The sequence below is a fragment of the Lycorma delicatula genome, chromosome 1 (assembly GCF_047948215.1).
Source record: "Lycorma delicatula isolate Av1 chromosome 1, ASM4794821v1, whole genome shotgun sequence".
Lineage (NCBI taxonomy): Eukaryota > Metazoa > Arthropoda > Insecta > Hemiptera > Fulgoridae > Lycorma > Lycorma delicatula.
The window spans coordinates 19,002,504-19,023,426 of NC_134455.1; the positions used below are offsets into that span (position 1 = coordinate 19,002,504).

Below are 20,923 nucleotides of genomic sequence, written 5' to 3' on the forward strand. Positions count from 1 at the left end.
TATTTGATTAGAATCACTAAGTGTATGGATTTGAAAATAACATTAAAAAAGCCCTGAGGTAGATAATTCCCACGTCCGGAACACATCTACGTTCCACGTTCAGGGCGGCAACAGCTGTATTCATATGTACATTACATATAGCTGGCTAACGGGGTTCCGAGTGTTGTTTCTCGGATATGCTTTTTTCGGCCGATTTTCATCAATAGGCCGTATTACAGGACTGGACTTCGCGGCCACCTGCAGATACGAAATTCTTAACGAATATGGAAATGGATTGATACTACCTTTAGAGCTGGCGATGTGGCGGCCACGGTCGAAGTTATTTGCAGGTGTAATGGAGACCTTTCGCTGTCCACATGCCCCTCGCGATGGCAAGCATGTAGTTAAGGTGCCCATGTTGTTCGGGGCATGGGAGCCCTGAAAGCCTCGGTGTGTAAGGCCCTGGAGTCAGTGCAGAGACTGCGCATCCGCTCTCTGCCAGGACATATGCCGGTTCCACCGGAGTACCGGAACGGACCTCTAGGGTTGGTAGCCCTGGGGTGGGGGTGTACCCCGGCGGCTAACCTTACTACAGAAGGGATCAACCGTTCATGAATATTGAAAAACCAAACGTGGCAGAGGGTTCACGTAAACACCCTCGTCTAGAACCAGCCGTTTCGCCTGAGGCAAAACGGAGAAAGAGCGCAGAATGTAGGAAAATTGAAGTTGAGGCTAGGAAAAGCTTGCAAAAAGCTTTCTTCAAAAGCAACGTTCCAAAGCCAAAATACTTAGTTATTACAAAAGAAGACGGTAATTTCTCGAAGGTGAGTCCATTTCTCATTGCTCGAGAAATAACAAAATGTGCTGGAGGCCCTGTTAAGGAAATTAGGAAAACTTTCACGGGACTTCATGTAGAGACTGTAAATGATATACAGTCTCAGAAGATCCTAGGGCTGAAAAAGATTGGAGAACTGGCTGTACATGTCGATCCCCACGGTACGATCAACACCTCAAGGGGTGTAGTCGTCTGTCGGGATCTTCTAAATTGTTTGGAGCAAGAAATTGTTGAGGAGTTGTCATCACAAGGAGTAATAGTGTCGCCGATTGAACATGAGGAGGAATGGCGAACTCCTACCTTCTGCCTCTCATGTTCTCACATTTAACCGGCCTACATTGCCGGAGAAGATAAGAGCGTGGATACATCGTTTGGATGTGCGGGCATTTATCCTGCAGCCAATGCGATGCTTCAAATGCCAACGCTTTGACCACACCGCTATCAAATGTGACAGAACGCAAATATGCGTGTGCGGCGAAGAGGTGCATGAGGGAGAGCCGTGTAAAGAGCCTCTTACCTGTATTGCAGAGGACAGCATTCCTGTAGATCCAGGAACTGTCCTGTATACAAAGACGAAGTAACTGTGCAGGAAGTTCAAACCCTGCAAAAGGTCAGCTACTTCGAAGCAAAGAAGATCGTAAACGCCCGCAGACCTAGAGCAACAACAACCTATGCTCAGGCTGCGGCTGCTGTTCCTGCTCCTGCTCCAGTTGCTGTTGATGAGAGTGCAATCATCAACAAACTTACACCTACCTTGGCTGGCTTAATTGAGAGGATAATGGAAAATAAAATGAAGCCTCTCAGCACTAAAGAACCTGTTAAGCCAAAAATAATTGTACAGCCTCCTGAAGACACATCTCCAAAACAGAAAGTCGCTCCAGTACAAAACAAAACGGACACTAAACCTGAAATCCAAGTCCGTCTTAGCGAGATTTTAGTGGATGAAAAGAAAGTAACAGCTACAGAGTCTGTTATGGAGGCTCCCAAGCCTCCTGTAACTGAAGTGGCCTCTAAGCCTCAGAGGCCACAAAAAATTTCCCAGGGGGGACGCTTCTCCCCCCTTCCACAGGCGGTGACCGGTGCGAACCCCATGTCTGGGGTCGGCCAATTTGCCGATCCATGCCCGTCGTCATCGGCGGCTTCGGTGGTCTCCGATTCGGAGACCGGAAGCTTCACGGGCGATGACCTTCTCTACGAACACGATGCTGTTCGTAAGATTGAGAAAAAAAGGACAAAAGGGTGGCCGAAAGGCAAACCCAGACGATAATATAATTTAAAATCAGCGAGTCGATAGTACAATGGAACATCAATGGATGTTTTTCAAACATCCATGAGCTCCAACGCTTGGTACATGATGTAGACCCGATTTGTATATGTCTGCAAGAAACGCATTTCAACCGAAATAAAAATTTTAAACTAAAATTATATGATACATTTCGGCGAGATCAACCACCAAATATTAGAGTTAGAGGTGGAGTAGCCATACTAACATCGACCAGAGCTACCGCCGAAGCTGTTAATCTAAATACAAACCTGCAAGCGGTCGCCATTAGAATGAAGAGTCCGTTTCAGGTCACTGTTTGCAGCATATACTTGCCGAATTTTGATTGGAATAAGGATGACATAGCAAGATTAATTTTTGAGCTCTCCCCACCTGTTTTACTGATGGGTGACTTTAATGCTCATAATTCTCTCTGGGGATCGGATCGAGTAGATCCCCGCGGAAGAGAACTGGAAAGGTTCCTGATGAATTCAGAACTTATTATTTTAAACGATGGATCAGGAACCTTTTTCAATGCCAAAGATGGATCGACGTCCTGTATAGATCTTGCACATATAAGCGGATCGATAGCACCGAGGTACAGCTTCCATGTCTTAGACGATTTGCATGGAAGCGATCATTTCCCGGAGCAAATTGTAACTGATGTTACAAGAAAAACATATCCCATCTCTAAAAGATGGTTATTTGATAAGGCAGACTGGACGAGCTTCACAGCTAGAACGATACTCCCTGAAACAACTGGAGTTATCGGGGACGATGTCGACGCCATAACAAATGCAATACTTGAGTCGGCATTGAGATATATTCCCAAAACATCTGGGAAACCTACGAAGAAACCCGTTCCATGGTGGAACGATGAAATAAGTGAAGCTATTAAAAGAAAGAAAAGGGCGTATAACGCCTTTAAGAAGCGTCCTAGCACAGAAAATCTTGTTGCCTTTAAGAAATACAGGGCGTATGCAAAACGTCTTATGATTGACTCGAAGAAACGATCCTGGCAGCAATACGTGTCATCCATCGACAGAACCACTACTGCATCAGATGTTTGGAGGAAAGTGAAGGCGATTTGTGGGCGTAAAAATTTTGCGCTATAACTAGCCTTCAAGATGAAGATGGAATTAAGGACACTCCAAACGAAATCGCAGAGCTATTTTCCAATCACTTCGAGAAGGCCAGCAAAACGGCCAGCTACGAGGAAGGTTTTCGAACCAAAAAAGAAGAACTAGAAGGTCTACTAAATTTTAGAACTGAGTATAATTACTCATTCATATAATGTACCATTTAAAATGGAAGAATTCGTGAAAGCGTTGGAAAAAGCAGGTAACACAGCTGCTGGTCCGGATGAAATCCATTATAATATGATCAGGCAGCTGATTACCACTGCAAAACGCAGATTATTAGAACTTTATAATCAAATATGGCGGGATGGAATGTACTCGCAGCAGTGGAAAAAAGCTCATGTTGTTCCAGTACCAAAGAAAAATAAAAATTTAACAGATCCCAATAGCTACCGTCCTATTTCCTTGACGTGTGCTATGGGAAAAATACTGGAAAAAATGATTAATAATCGACTCGTCTGGGTTTTAGAAAAAGAAAACCTGATATCACCATATCAAGCAGGTTTTCGACAGTACCATTCCACCACCGATCAAATGATCAACTTAGAGAATATTTTATATAACAGCTTTATTACAAGGAAACATTGTGTCGGAGTCTTCTTTGATCTTCAGAAGGCTTTCGATATGACCTGGCGTCATGGTATAATGCTCCAGATACATGAATGGGGCATTCGTGGCAATCTGCCAGTCTTACTGAGCAACTATATGAATGACTCGTACTTTCCAAGTACGAGTCAATAGCGAATATTCATCTGTAAGAATTTGGAAAATGACATACCACAAGGTTCGCCGTTGAGTGGTACCTTGTTTACCATCGCCATTAATAAATTAATATTAGCCATTCCAGTAGAAATCGGCAAAAGCGTCTATGTTGATGATTTGGCAATTGTGTGTGTGCCAGCAACAAGAATGCTTTGGTGAAGTACAAATTGCAACGAGCGATCAACGCTCTTAATGAAATTGCAAGGAATAATGGATTCCAATGCTCACCAGAAAAAACGTGCTATGTACACTTTTGTAGGAAGAGAATTCCTCATCAAAGTCCTGCGTTGACAATTGATGATAATCCAATACAATATAAAGACAACGTAAGATATTTAGGACTAGTATTGGATAAATCCCTTACATGGGGATTACATATACAGGACTTGAGTGATAGATGCAAAAGAGCCCTAAACATTATAAAATGTTTATCGAACTTAAATTGGGGCTCAGACAAAGAGACATATTGGTTCAATCTAAACTGACTACGGATGTATCGTATATTCATCCGCTAGAAAGTCGCACTTAAGAAAGTTAGACGTAGTTCATAATAGCGGAATAAGATATGCAACAGGCAAGTCCGGCGGCTAGTCTGATGTCTGAAGCCGGAATAATGCCACTACATTATAGAAGAGAGATCCTTTTACTAAGATACGCAGCAAATATATGGGCTTATCCTGCCCATATAAATAATAAACTTTTCAACAACCATCCTATGGCTGCATTATACGAATGTCGTGCTACCTATTCCAGACCAGCCGGAATTAGGTACCACGAATTAAGAAGTAAATACGAAATTGCCATTCCAGATACATTGGCAATTTCTACTAGAGAAATACCGCCATGGCTCATGCCAGCGGTAAATACAAGGTTGGATCTCTCTCAAGGAGAAATAAAAAAGAAACCAGCAGTGATCATCCAACAGGAATTTTCGGCAACCGTCAGTAGTTACGAAGAACATATTAGAATTTATACTGACGGTTCTAAAACCGAACGTGGTGTTGGATGCTCAATATATGTAAATGGAGAAGCCCACTTTTGGAAACTGCCAGATGTGGCCAGTGTCTACACGACAGAACTCACTGCAATTCAGCAAGCTCTTCGCTATACTGAACACTATTGCGAAGAGAGAGTGCTAATATGTTCCGATTCTTTAACTGCACTTGTCGCAATTTGGAACAAGAACATTAAGGATGTCCTAATTGCAAACATCCTGTCCATTTTATACGTTCTAAATCAACGAGGACAGCGATGCGTATTTGTATGGACTCCGGGGCATGCTGGTATTACAGGTAATGAAATCGCAGACGAAGCTGCCAGAAAGACAACAGTCTGCGATGATTTGGATGCATTTCCTGTAAGAGTGGCAGATGTTAAAAACCGTCTAACAAACATAACAAAAAACAAATGGAATGCTGAATGGAGGAGTTTAAATACAAAATTAAACTCAGTAAAAACTTCTCTTTATAAATGGAAAAGCGACTTTAAGTTGACTCGCCGTGAACAAGTAGCGGTGACCAGACTTAGAATTGGTCACACGCGATTAACAAATTCTAATTTGTTAACCGGAGAAGCGAGACCAATGTGCGGTGTTTGTAATAAAACACTGACAATCAAGCATCTAATAGAAGAGTGTACCATATATGAGGACATCAGAAAGAGGTTCCGTCTTAGAAATAATATTACTGCTGATCTGGATATTGGAAATGAAGAAAATATAGTTGCATTTTTATACGCCAGTGGACTTCTTAAAAGTCTATAAAATGAAAGTTTAAAGCTGTGACAAAAGAATCTCTAAGCGGTAGTTTCATATATATATATAAGGGAGTCTCGAAGCGTGGCACGTATAGTGACGGGAGGTAGCCCTCTTGTCTAGGCCATTTTAGCTCACATGCATTCAAGAGCAGTGAGTCAGGGTGTGTGCGATGATGGCATGGGGGACCCTCAAGGGTGGATTGAGGGCGCGAGGCTATGGGTGTGCGTGGTGCATGCCTATAGCCTGTTTATAAGAAGGATTCAACTGCCACGGCACCCTGGCGCGACTGATATACTGCTCAACGGCGGTTCTGGTCGCCCCGAGGGTGCTCAAACAAACTATAAACGAGACTCGTAGAAGAAAGAAAGAAGGATGTGGTATTGATGGGTTGAATTTTTAATTTCATGGTCTTTTGAGAACCTTATCTCAAATTTTAATATCGGGGCCCTTTACACCCCGTAAGTGTTGTGTGTTGTACTTGTCTTTTGTGTCTTAATGTTTTGTGTAGTTTGTGTTTTTAAATAATATGTAAGGTCCCTTTACACCCTTACATATGACGATCCAGATGGTGATAGTAATTTTTTTTAAAGAATGTGACGATGGCTTAGCAGTCGATGCCCGTAAAAATTCAGATAAAAAAAAAAAAAAAAAAAAAACATTAAAAAATGTTTTCAAAGATTTGCATAAAGTAATGTTTGACCCACTCCTATCTAATGTGATTAAATATAATGCAGTATTAATATAATGGTAATATTCCAGTTAAAGTTCTTGTAAACTTACTAAATCTTCTACGTAAGAATTTTAAAACAATGTATACTCCAATAATTCACAGGATCAACATAGTTAATTCAAGGATTCATTAAGTTGTAGCAATTCCATTTTCCTAGTCAGAAATACAAAAAACAGACCAAAAATATAAGGCAATGAATAATAGCCATTAATTAATTAAGACTGTTAACATTTTAACATCTTTATAAGCGAATTATTACATTAGGCTAAACATATAAAAATACTATTACTACAAACACCATATCATTTGTTGTCACCTCATGCAATAATATTATACATCAGATTATGTAAGGTAGCACACCTTTGAACATTAATGAATATTAACACAATATTGTTGATTTTAGCACAAAAAACACGTTTAATGTTGATACATTATGAATATCATAATAAGGTATGTTATAATCAGTATAAATTATTATGTAAATTATAACTTACTTAAATTGATCAACCAAGTTTGACGAGTCGCAAGAAAAAAAAATAGTATTTCGACTTTAAAAATATATTTACAATTTACTTACGGCACAACTCTGGATCTTCATCACTTCCATCTTCACAGTCTTTTTCAAAGTTGCACTTTTTAAATGATGCAACACAATGGCCTGAGCTACAACGAAATGAATCTTCACATGTATGTCCAACTGTAAACACATACAAAACTATAAATATGATTCAAGTACTATTATAATTGAATTAGTAATTGAATAAATGATACTATTAGTAACAAACATAAAAGGGTTATTTAAGAAACTTTTTAGTGTCCACTTAAAAAGAATTTATAATATGTCATTCATTCAAATGATCAATTCTCCAGTAAACAAGTATATTAAATAAAATTTTGAAGTTTGAAAACTCATCATGCGTGTAAAATTCATCGTACAATTAATGTAGTGTCATGATGGCAAAATTGTCGATTTTGATTTACGACTGTCTGTCTATTCATGTTGAAGAGCTCTACACGAGAAATGTACTGGTGTATCTGTACCTCATACCATTTTATTGGATTGCATGTTTGAGCCTGGTCATAACTAACATTTTCCATAGTATTACAAGAAACTTACACGTTGTTTACGCCATTGCGTAAAGCTGTTTTTAAGTTAATTCAACTGGTTTGGTATTTGATTTGTTCTCATCTAAAATTTAACAGTATTTCGATTTAATGAATATTTTAATTATAAATAAGACATTTTTTCATATACTGAAATTAATGCATTCCATTCAACGTACATGTAAATATATGCTCAGTTGATTTTATTTATGACTTTTGTATTGATTATTTATTAAAATTTAATTCTGTATTATTTCTTGTGTATAATGTTTAAAAAAAATAAATTAAAGAAGAACTAAAAGTAAACATGTTACATTCACTCGACTCCTTTCGGATTCACTCGGCGCCTGAAGATTTAGCGGCTCCTCACCGATCGCACAGCACTTTTCGGATGGACTCGGCTTCTATCGACATCACTCGGCTCCACCTACCCTTTATAAACCGGCTCGCCTCGTGTGTCAGGTCAAAGCTGGAGGTCGTCCAGAACATCGTCCTGAGGACGATATTCGGGGCCCCTTGGTCCATCAGGAACTTAGCTCTGCACAGAGACGCTAGAATACAGACAGTCTGCGAGGTGGGTCTGGAGCAGGTGAAGCGGTTCTACAGCTCAGCTGCTGCTTCTGAGTTCCAACATATCCGGGACATCTGCCGGGAGGACCCGCAACCACAGGTGGTCAGGAAACAACCCCATGCAGTCTTGGATGAACCGCCCTGAGGTAACGGCCGGCCAGGTAAACCATGCCACAAAGACGAGGTAAGTCCTTCTTCAACTGAAATACTCATTACACATATATATTTATTATGTAACATGCTATTGTGATAATCGAGCCAACAACTACAGCGTGGGCTGTCGCCCCCTTTATAATTGAGGTTAAAAACATGAAGCCATGGTTCACCCACGTGACCCATTATGTAGGGATTGTTAACCTGGAGAAATGTATAAATATCCAAATATCCCAATCACTATATACACGCACACATATATTTATAAAGTTATATGCGTATACTAGAATAAGCAAATTCCTACACCCAATTCCCTCTGCTCAGGCCTCCTTCACCTTAGGCATCAGAAGAAAGAAGAGGCGACGAAACAGCAGAGGAAGAAAACGATGAAGGAACAACTACCGCTGAAAGAAGAAACCTGCCTATTCGCCCGCTTTGTTCTTCTTAGAACTACAAGCAAAGCAGTTACTCAAGAGAAGAGATAGGCAAGGCCTACAGCTTCGCAGTGAGGCCCTGCTATAAGAAGATAGGTGGACACATCATCAAAATCCACTTCCTCTTCCATACCCTTCCGACAGCACAACTGCCTTAACCGATCCCCCACATACCATGGTGATGAAAGAGCAATCTTTTTCACCCCCTTCAAAAGTTCAATCCGCTGTGCGCTTGGGGTTTTTCTTTTTCAGGTGAATCACGAAGAACTCCAAGGACAGCTAGAAGAAAGCGTGTTTGGCCACACACCACCAGACCCCCCAAACCCTCCGCGGAATATATTTTCTAGGGGTAGACCAGCATCTGCATCAAATCAAAGTTTACATATAACAGGGGGACGTCTTATTCAAAATTGTCACCACCCCGGCGCACGGGCGCTCGAAAATAACCTGCGTTATATATATCTCTCCTGCCTGCCCTTACGGCGGGCAGACACCTAATCCTTAATAGAGGTATATCGCGCCTAGAATAGTCAATCCTAACGATACTATCAACCGCGCCAAAACCGCTGGTACCGTGATCCCACATAACCTTTTCGCTTCCCACCCATCCTTTGAAGAAAGAAGCAAATTAAGAAGAAAAGAAGAAGAAGAGTCAGAAGAAAGAAGAAAAGAAGACAACAGTCTGTCTCTCGCCAGTATAGTTCCCTCTGGAACATACTGGATACTAACAAGGTTAACAAGAAGACTAGAGAGGCAGACATGAAAACAAATATCCAAATCATCCCGAATCCATACTCCTACTGACTGAGATAGCTCTGGGGCGCAACGCCTCAAAGCAATCCATCCAATCACATTTCCTTAATTCAAACCAAATTAAATTGAATTGAATTAAATAAATGATAAAGTGTAGGTCCAAAAATCGCCTCCGACGTCCTTTCCTTATGAGAGGACGTCCCCTTAAATGAAGGATTTCAGCCCACTGTAGGCTGAAATGGAGCGCGTCACGGAAGATAATCTTATTAGCACATCGTTCCGTCGGTCCCCTACCGACAAACCCTCCATTGGATCGGAACGCAATCCAAACTTCACAAAACGAATAAACGTCAGCCACTATTAATAACCGTCAGTTCATTAGAATCACCCAGCAGCAAAGGACGTGAGTCCGTATACTGCGAAAAGTAGGAGGGTATTGCACCCTCTGACATCCTTCCGTTCCGTTCCGTGTCAGGTCACTTCTCTTCTTCGTTTCTCACTACTTCTTCACTTGGACTCTTCTACGTCACTTCTCTGTCGCCTGTCGTTGCGTGCTTTTCTCTCTCAGCGTCTCTCTCAGTGTCTCTCGTTATACTCGTCGCCTTTGTGCACTCATTAACGTTGTGATTCAATTTTTAAACAACGTTTCACCTGTGGCTTAGATTAAGGTTAAGTTTATGTTAATATTTCTCATGTGCAACATATTTTATGTGCTATCAATGCCAACTTTTGTTATTATCAAATCTACTTGTAATTAAATACTACTTCAGAATTATCAAACATATGTGTGACACTAACATTAATAAATATGAATGTGTTGGTTAATAACATTCTATATACATTTTAGCAACTTTCAAGAATGTTTTCTATTGTACTTCATTTTACTCTTGTAATTGCACAACCTCTTGTTTTCATTTGGATAATAACAAATTCAACGAGACAATTATACTCATTTGACAACAATTATTTATAATTTTGTTTCCTTGTTTATTTTTTAAGTACTAAAATTTGTTATTCAAATTTCTTATATTTCACATAATTTCAATGTGTTAGATTCTTGCTGTTGTTAATAATTTAATCAATGTTAAATATTGTTTTGCTCAATCAAGTATTATATTATTTTTTACAACTTAGAAAAAGGAAGTCATTAACATGAGAATGGCTAAGAAACTTATGTATTTTCAAGAAATCTCACTTACTAAATAAAGTCTATTTATATGTTTACTTATTTCAATTTGATCATATTGTAATTAACTCTTTTTTATACTGGATCTATTGTAGTTTATTTTTTCTAAGTTAATGACATTTGTTCATTGCTAATTTTCCTTATCACGGAATATGTCAGTAATGCAACAGTTTTCTAGTTACACTATGTTTAATGATGTTATGTTTATTAGTTTATAATAGCAAAAAAAGGTGTTTAAGTTCTCTTGTTTTCGGACTTGGTTTAATTGCAGATTTTCATAATGATTATTTGAAAAATGTATGTTTATGTATTTCTCATTTTAATATTATTACAATTGATATGTTAATTTCAGCTGATATTCCTTGTACAAATTCTTATAGAATTAGGTTATGTTTATTTTGTGATTTCATTCAATTTTCTAAGTGTATGATTTAAGATAAGGTTAAGTTGCTTTCCTCTAATAAAGTCCAATATTCTTTTGGCAAAAACGAGCTATTTGTAATTTTATTTTTGCAACTTGCCCCAACACACGTATCTTTACTTATGCCACTATGTTTATACTTACACCACTATGCTCTTAATATTTTGAGTTATTGTTTTACAGTGTAAAGGACATAGTGACGTATCTGATAATGCACAATATAGTTATTCATTATACTCAATAATACAGAATTTTTAAGCCGGTATTATTGTTTAAGACCATTATAAGCGTATTAAACCAAGCGATGTACTTTTTATTACTTTTACCACAGGTTGGCAATACCAACAGGTGCCGAATGGAAAAGGGGTTGGCTGCCAGATGTGAAATAGAAAGTAAACAAACATAATCTAACTCTGTTGTGCTTGCAGCAGTACTATTATGCCAGACTTTATTCCAACAGTAATACTAATAAGATATCTTGAAAAGATATCATAAGTTAGTAGTTAGGTAGACAACTACTACTACTATTAACTCTCATGTGTGATGAGTTCTAACACAGACCATGAAGATGATAGCTCCTTGTCTAATTTAATCACAAAAAATATGTGGCCTAAAATTAGCAATTTCGACTTAGAACTAATGGATGTAGATGTTGAGAGTAACAATGGTGATCGTGGCTTAGATCCAAATTATTTTCCAGTTTGTGATATTGAGAATTGCAAGAAAGTTGTTACTATCATTATGATAACTGGAGCTATGTTCTATGCAAAGATCATGCAACTATTAGTTCTTGTGAAGATGGTCAAAAATTAATTTTTTTAACCCTACTCTTGTACAAGTTACAGCAACTGAAAAACACAACGAAGGCACGATACCACTGCGAGTATTGCATGACAGAAATGTAAAAAAGGAGTCAATAAAAAACACGATTAAAAAGCAGAGAAATAAAAGAGAAGAATAGTGAGTCTTATGACAAATAAAACTGCTCCTGCTAAAAATTAACTTAAAGAAAGGTTTGTGAAAAATTTGGTCATAAGTGTTTAAAAATATCTGATGAAGAAAAGGAGAAAATTTTAGAGGTATTTTTTGGATCTGGAAGACTACTGCTTCAGGGAAAATATATAACAAGGTTTGTAAAATAATAAAAAAATAAAGAGAAAAACAAGCATAAAGAAGATTTTAGACGAAAGTATCTTTCGCCAAAAGAAAACTGTGAAATTTCAATATATAAAAAATCATTTTTAAACACATTGGGTGTTTCTGACAGAACTGTTTGTACAGCCCTGTCAAAAATTTGGCACTATGGAACAGGAAGAGAGGGATGGCTGCCCAACAGAGCTATAAAACGGAACAAAGCTATCTGTGAAGTAATAAAGGCGCATATCAACAAATTTCTGCTTGCAGTCACATTATTGCCATTCATTGACTTCAAAAGACTACTTGAATTCAGACCTAATTCAGTATAAAATGTAGATATGTTCAACAGTGAACATAAGTCAACAGGAATCACTACCAATTACTACAGTAATGAGTTTCATAAGAAGATAAACCTTGCACTCCAGTGCAAGGTTTATTAATACCAGTGTATTACTTTGTACTGTCTATAGAAAAAAAGATGGAAAAAAGAATGAGCTTGAAAATCGATATCATTGCTCAAAAATTAGCAGTAAGACATATGAAAAATCATAAAAAAAGAAAATCTGGTGGATTAAACTGTGTATACGCCACTTTTGATTTACAAGTTATATTGCTACCAATAGCTGTATAGAGTCAACTTTTCTATCACAGAAGGCTTACTATTACAATGCCATAAACACAATCTATGACATTGGGATAAAAGATTGTGCTTGTTTTGTGTAGCATGAAAGGTTGGCCTAAGAGGATCTTCAGAGATTGCCATGTGTCTTTATAACTTCCTTTGTGATCTTGATCGCAGGAATATTGTAAAGAAAGTATTTCAACACCACCAATCCTGATGGTTAATGTGGTCAGAAAGAATTTCTACCATTGCCACAATAATGCTTCATGCTGTAAGCACCTCTAAAAATATAATTTTCAAATCTTTAAAATTGTTTGAACGGTTTAAAAAATTCTAAATAGCACTTTGTGCTGAGGAAGATTCAGCACAAAGTGCTATTCATTCAGCATTGAGTACTGCTGGTACCATATTCATTCCATCCAAACTCAAATTAGTTACTTGCCTTGCATGTAGAAAAAACCATACACTGTCCAAAGCATGGAAAACATAGATTTTATGGGCTAAGCCAAAAAACTTAAAATCCTTTCCATGTGGCATGATGACAAAGGTGAGAAGCTCAACTGGCTTAACATGATAGAACACATTTTTAAAAAAAGAATAAAAAAAATCTTTTTAAATCAAGCCATTTAAGTAGTGAATACAGAAGTTTGACCATTCCAAGGACTGACATTGCCCCCAGTGTGAAGCCAAGTCAACTTTACAAAGAAGACCAATCTAAATTAAGCAAAGGAAAGTATGATGACTTAATGGGGCTTTGTACTGGTGAGTTGCCTATCATAAGAGTAGAAGAAAACGTAAATTTGTACAAAAAAAAAACAGTGATGAATTAATTATTAATCCAATACTGTTTTTTTTTATATATATATTTTGTTGACATTTACAAGCTAATGTCCAATTATTCTAGTTTAATAACTTTTAAACGATACATTTGATAGTCCATGAAAAATTGCAGAGTGTAACTTTAATAGTCTAAAAACATCATCCATTCATACTTCTACAAGATTTAACAATGAGGTTTATAAGTAATATTTGTAATACAAAAGTGAGCATTTTTTTTATTAATGTCTAGTATGCTGAATTTATAACTAATGCATTACACAGATGCAATTGCGTAGCAGTGTATTCTAATCATCGTGATTTTGCACTATCACTTTCTTATTTCTTGCAATAAGTGGTATTCAGCTGTTTAAAAAGAGTTTTGGTGTACCATACATTATTATGATGTCATGGCATTTCATTCTATTGTTATATCTTATAATTTTGTAAATATGTAAACCAGTCAACTGACTGGTTTACATATTTAGAAGAGAGAAGAGGTAAACATGATTAGTTAATCATGTTTACCTCTTCTCTCTTCGTGAGTTATGTGCAAAGATTAAGTTAACCTTCATTTAAGTTGAAGATTAGATATTAACATTATCTTAAGAATAAAGAAAATTTATTTCCTAAATGTTTTGTCAAATTACATCGAAATGATTGTTATTGTTTGTTATTTTACACATAAAATGAAGTTTTCCTGTAACTGAGAACCATTTACTGTAAATAAATGGGGATCTGCATGAAATGATGGTTCAAGAGGATGACCTATTTATTATTTTCCCAAAACTCTATTGTATAGTATTTGAATATTTTAATTAGATATCACTTCAAGTTAAATCATATATCATACTTTTTTGAGATTTTAAAGAAAATGTTGTTTTCTACATTCATACATTTAAAAAAATTGTGAAACTATTTACTGCTCAGGTTGTTTGAGTTATATAATATTAACAAGACACTCCAATCTGACAAATGGATCATTTGACCAGATTGTGTTGACAAAATATGTTTACTCCATTTCCATGATAGTCACTCATAAAAACTATTAAGAATTTTCTCCACCAAAGTTTGAATACTATCTCAGCTTTTCAGTTCTTTATCTCTAAAAGTGGCATATTATCAGAACACGTATTTAAATACCACTGTCAAACTTATAATTGTATACAGGTGAACAATACATAATTTTTAATAAAATAGTTATCTCAATGAACAATTGTTTTAACCTATTTTTGTTCGATTCTTGTTTTATAACTTTCTATTTTTTTAATTGTCAAAAATCATAAAATAATGGACTATTTTAACAAACAGAAATTTGGAGATAAATGAATTTAACTGGTGGTACTATATATTTTTATTAGTGTTCATAAATAATTGAGAGGTAAATGAAATTAAATTTGTCTTTATTTCAGTTTTCAAATATAAATATATTATAATATAATTTTCATATAAAACTAGGAGTCATTGTGAGAATGACTATTTTATATTATAAAAATTCTGTATATAGTACTTTATAATGCCTAAGAATATAGATAATGTTCTGATTATGTACATTGATATATATGCACATCGAAACTTTTAGTAAAGAAAAAAAAATTTGTAATAATTGCATATTCTTTTCACAAAAAAATGTGGTTTTTATGGATAAATTAGAATAAGAATGATTAAGTTGAAAAAGTGTTGGTACTACATTGAGATTCTGTGCAATGGAAGTTCTTATAAGCATATTTTTTTAGATTGAAAATGGCCTTTATAAAAAAAATTCAAATAAAAATGTTTATGAAATGTATGTTGTCTTGGTATTTTAGATAGTATTTAATCAAAAGTTAACTTTTAATAACATAACTGAACAATTATATGGTAAAGCAAAGTGATTTAAAAAAATAGTTTAAAAATAATAATAATAATAAAAGATGCCAGAAATGTGAATAAGAACTATGGTTATTACAGAAAATATTAAAATGATACTGAGAGGATATTTATGTATGTAATATTAACCCTTTGCAGCCTGATTCCCAGGTCCAGGTTTTTAACAATTTAATATAATTTATTTATTTAGATTAAATTTTTTATAGTCTATTTTTTTTTTCCTCTGTACGTTAAATAACTATATATAATATAATATTTTTTCAGCCTCTGCAAAATAAATTAATAGTAACTTTTTCATTCTCTTGACTGAACCAATATTTGTTCTGTATTTTTTAAATATTTTTAAATTTTATTAACAAACAATTTTTATAAAATAAAATGTAAAAATCGAATAAAATTAATGTATAAATGTAAACAAATCAAGAATTTATAAAAAAAAATATCACTGAAGATGGGGTTAGGCCCGAAAATGTTTTGATGAACGTAAAAAAGTAAAGGTAAGAAAGTATATTCTCTAATTCTGTACTTTGTGGAGGTTGAAAAAATATTATATTATACATAGTAATTTAACACGAATATAACTGAAATCCTTAGATACCTCTAAATTACTGACAGAACTTCTGAGTACCATATATTCATTATTTCACAGTATAATGTACTAATTTTGGCCATTTATCAATATACATCACCACTTCATAGAACAAATGTTTATTTTTAACTAATTTTATGTATACAATGTTAAATATTTTTTTAATTTTATTTGGATGTCTAAATTGGTTCAACTATTCTTTAAAATTGAATTATATTATTAGATTTTAAATAATATTTTATAGAACTATTAATTTTGTATTAACTTTGAAATGTAGAATAAATACATTGCAAAATTAATAAGTCCTTTTAGGCTTTAGGGGTTGCTTTTTTCAACACTGTATGTAAATAAAATAGTTGCAGAAGTGTATATGCTATTATTGAAATCGTGCCTAGAGAAGATCATATACTCATCAAATCTTTGTGTTATACAGAGATATCAGTTCTTATCAAGGTGGTAAATTAGTAAATTTGATGAAAATTAGGTTTTAGCTTTTATTGATAAGAACTTTGGGATGGGTTAACAAAAAGATCTGGTGAAGCATCACCATGGTTCAACCTGCAAAGATTTACTTGTACTTACCATTGTGGGTTTGCTATACCTTGTGACAGATTTGACAAGATATCAACATTTCATATGAATAACAGTTATACTGTTTTACAAAACTGTAAAGAGAATCTTTAAAAACTGCATCCTATGGTTGACTTTATCAATACCTCCTCCTTTTTCATCTTATGATGGGACTAATGAACTTGGTATAATCAGAGATTATTTTATTTCACGGAAGGAATTCTATGAAAGAATATAACCTAGTGAAACCCACGATAAGGTTTTATTAGGTCTGGTTATAGCCAATTTGAGGGGATTTATTATGAATTTTATTATGTGTCAAGGGAAGCAAGGTGAGGCCATTAGAATCAAAACTAAAAAACTTTGGACAGGGGGAATAACTTGTCTTGAAACTCATAAAAATATTTTGAAATAAAAAACTAGTTATCTGCTTTGATTAATTTTTCAGCTGTGCAGCATGATGGAGAAATTAAATGCTGAATATTTATTGGCATGCATAACATTAAGTACTAATCACAGAGTCCTCTCAAGCAATATGACTGCAGATAAAAATTAAAAAAAATAGATTATCAGTATTGAGTTTCTGATATTTATATTTATTTTGTTACGTGGTGTGAAAATAAAGCTATAAATTTCATTTTAAATTATCATGGCAGTGAAGAAACTGTAATCAACAAAATTCAGAAGGATGGTACCAGAAAAGAAATTAAATGCTCTACATTTGTAAACGACTACAATAAAAGTATGGGCATCATAGATTTAGCTGATCTGTAAAGAGTTTTGTACACACTTAGAAAAAATCTAATAAGTGGTGGCAAAGAATTTTCTGGGAGCTGCTCAATATAGTGTTGGTTAATACTTTGTGAAATCTCTGAAAAATTAGCATTTTTGAACTTAGAAGTGTTGCTTTATGTTAAAGCTAGAAAACATAAAAACAAAAAAAAATCTGAAAAGGAAATCAGACTATAATGATGCTGGTCCTTCAAGAAATTTGAACAGAAGAAACTCAGGCTATTCTGTTCTAAAATATATAAGATTAGGAAACTTAAGACCTCACTGGGAAGTCCCCACAAAAAAGCAAGGAAGATGTAAACAATGTAGCACCTTAAAATAGCCAAAACCAACTTCTATCAGTTGAATTTAGTATGTTCAAATATGTTCTAATGAGAAACAGATTTTCCTTTAGCACACCATGAGATTGAGAAATAATTATTCTGCCATTATAACACAATTTTGACTGCATAAAATTTATAATTTATACAGTTTAGTATTATGCTCATAATTTTATTATTGATACACGTAGAGAAGAGTTGATTTTTTATAAGAAACAAAAATTTCACATTTATATAAGATTAGTATTATACTACTTTATTATTGCTTTCAGGAAAATGTTACAGTTTAGTGAATTTTTACAGAAGAATTAATTATTTTTTATAACAATTATTGTGCATTCCTTTTGCAGTATAATTTTATTTAGAATACATAGTATACCAAAACTTTTGTGTCAGAAACAGTTCATATTCCAAATAATGCAGCAAAGAATTGTATTCAGAATATTTAATACTGAAGTCATTTACATTATTAAACATTTTATATGTAAAAATGATAATATATAAAGTAATGTACATTTTTTGCCTAGAATAATACACTCATTTGATATTATTACTGAATAACTTTTAATAATTTTTATAATTTCATAAGTTAAGTAAGTAAACAGTAACAATATAACTTATAATAACTAAAATAGTAAGTATAATATTATGTTTTATGTATTAGATAATTCTAATTAATTTCAACCTTTCCTGTATTGCATCCCCTTTAAATCCTGATGGGACTCACAAGCCCCATTTCTGAAAAACATATTACAAACTACTACAAAATTACAAAAAAGAGAAAAGAAAATTAAATTAAACCTTGTGGCCACGACCAAAAAAAATGCAGTGAAAAATTTGGATTCCAAAAATTTGGATGAAAAATTTAGCAGGAAAAATCTATTTTTCCTGCTTAGTTATATAAGAAAAGAAAACATCAAATTGTTTTCTCAGAATGTTTTTCAGATATGTTAATTATCTGTCTATGAGTAAGTACCTGAAATAAGGTGTGTAATCCACATCAAACCATAATGCTTTCTATAGCCCTCAAGATAAAGTTCTCTGTAATTTGTAATTTTCTCTAAAGTGAAGGAGCATCTCCCATGAATTTCTGCTAAGTGTGGAAATTATATTACAAAATTTATGCCAGTCTATTTCAGAATAAAAATTCCAAAAAAATTAATAAAATATTATTTCTTATGATAGAAGATAAATTTTAAATAAAATGTGAATTTTTACTGATAAATGAATGCCCCATTAACACAGATAATAATATGTATACTCCCAGATATGAAACAGCGCTATAATCAAATAAATTATGTAGCTGTATTCTAACTGTTCTAGTTTTGCATGTTGTTTGTTTGAACATACCATCCATGGCTGACAAATACTGCTGATAAGAACGTATAGGACCAAATTGAATCTCCATATGATTTTAATTAATTTTTATACACCATCAAACAGACTTAAAATTAAAGGGTAACAAAATGTCAAAACTACATCTCCATAAGAGAAGATCATAATTAAGATGCAAAATAATCCTTAGTCATTTCTTGCAGCAAATATTATGAATTTCATTTTTACTGCTCTTACTAACATTCAATATACCTACTGAGAGGTGGCAATAGAAAAATACTACTGCCAGAGCATATTGCAAAAAATTCAACAGAAAGTGAAGAGAAGTTACTATTACTAGGATTACTTATCTGTTGTACATTTAAATCAATGAAAATTTCATCAAATACCTGGCAAGAGAATGAACTGCCAAGGGAATTTAGGGTTCAGTCTGGTCTTTCCTGTGTTTTGGTTTTGTTGTTCTTATGTTTTAAAATTCAATATTTTTATAGTATTTTGTTTACTTAGTTTTATTTTTATTTCTTGTTTTGTGTAATATTATGACTGTGTGTTGAATTCAACTTCTAACCTATCAGGTAGGTAGTTGCATTTTTAATTTCAGTTCCTTCATGTCATGCAGTCTTGTTAAAAACTCAACATACACGTGTTTCGTTTAAAAGAGTTCATTTCCAAGTAGTACACCAATGGTAATATCACATGTGGTATTCGCATCAGTGGCATCCTGACTGAGGCAAGAACAAGGCTGAGAGAGATGCCTTTTGCCATGGTTCTGAAGATGATCACTGATAAAACCCATAAGGGCTAGTTAGATTTGGGGTGGGGGGGGGGTGACCAAAACTGCCACATGGAGGATGTTTTCTTCCTCTACAGGGTCATCCATAATCTGTGAGTGTTTTTTGTCAGGTGAAACTATTATTCATAAGAAATGATTTATTTACCTTCTCTTTTTAAATGACCTGACAAGTAGAAGGTATATATCAGTAGAAAGTATTAAATACAAAATAAATAAAAATTGTCTTATACTAAATATAAGTTGATGGTTACAAAATAGTAACTTTCAGTAGTTATTTGCACACAGAATGTGTCTCTGCTGGTGTCGCTATTTGCTTTTCCTAATTTGTGAGTGTGTCCAATGAAGGATTACTTATATATAGAGTTTACTTTTCTGTATTCTTTTTATTTTTGTTTAATGCAAAATGAAAAGACATTAAATTAATGGCAAAATGTAACAAATTAAATCTGCAAGTTCAGCTGATAGTCAGTCAGTAATGCTTATGATTTCATGAAAAACAAACAGATAATTAGGAAAATGAAGAAAAACTCAGCATATTCTTTCAATTGGATGAAAAACGAAAGGGCAGAAGCTGCAAGTAAATTATCCCGATAGAAAATTTAGATAGTAAGGAAATAAAAAAGAGGTTTTTTTTTTAAGAAGTTATATCAAAAAGTTCAAATGATAGCCTGAGTTGAAGTGATGATATGGAAACTCAGAAATATAGCGACTTTTTGATGATGTTAGGCCGTTGTAGATTTCATGATGGTTTTTTTTTTATTTCTATTTTTTAATATGTGTTGTGTGCTATTGTTTAGTCTGATTATAAGTTCAGTTAAAATTAATTTTATTATACTATATCAATGGCTTAATATCAAAATAAAAATAAGAAGACTTCTTGATGAGATAATTGTAAATTTATCATATATTCTACTAAAAATGTAAAATAAAATAATAAATATGTAAAATTTTATTAAAATATTGAGTGCATTATGTGCCAAAAAATTTTTAATTTTAA

At 34.2% G+C, this 20,923-nt stretch overlaps 1 protein-coding gene across 7 annotated transcripts in view; it reads right to left on the minus strand.

Moving 5' to 3' along the window:
- LOC142329691 (uncharacterized) overlaps positions 1-20,923 on the minus strand; it is a 135,027-nt gene that overhangs the window by 73,893 nt on the left and 40,211 nt on the right. For all 7 annotated transcript variants that reach the window (XR_012757616.1, XR_012757623.1, XM_075374682.1 and 4 more), the window contains one exon: positions 7,040-7,159. Coding sequence is in view for 5 of the 7 variants with exons in the window: in XM_075374682.1 (XP_075230797.1) it covers positions 7,040-7,159 (120 nt within the window). In the remaining 2 variants the exon portion in view is untranslated. The remainder of the gene's footprint in view (positions 1-7,039; positions 7,160-20,923) is intronic.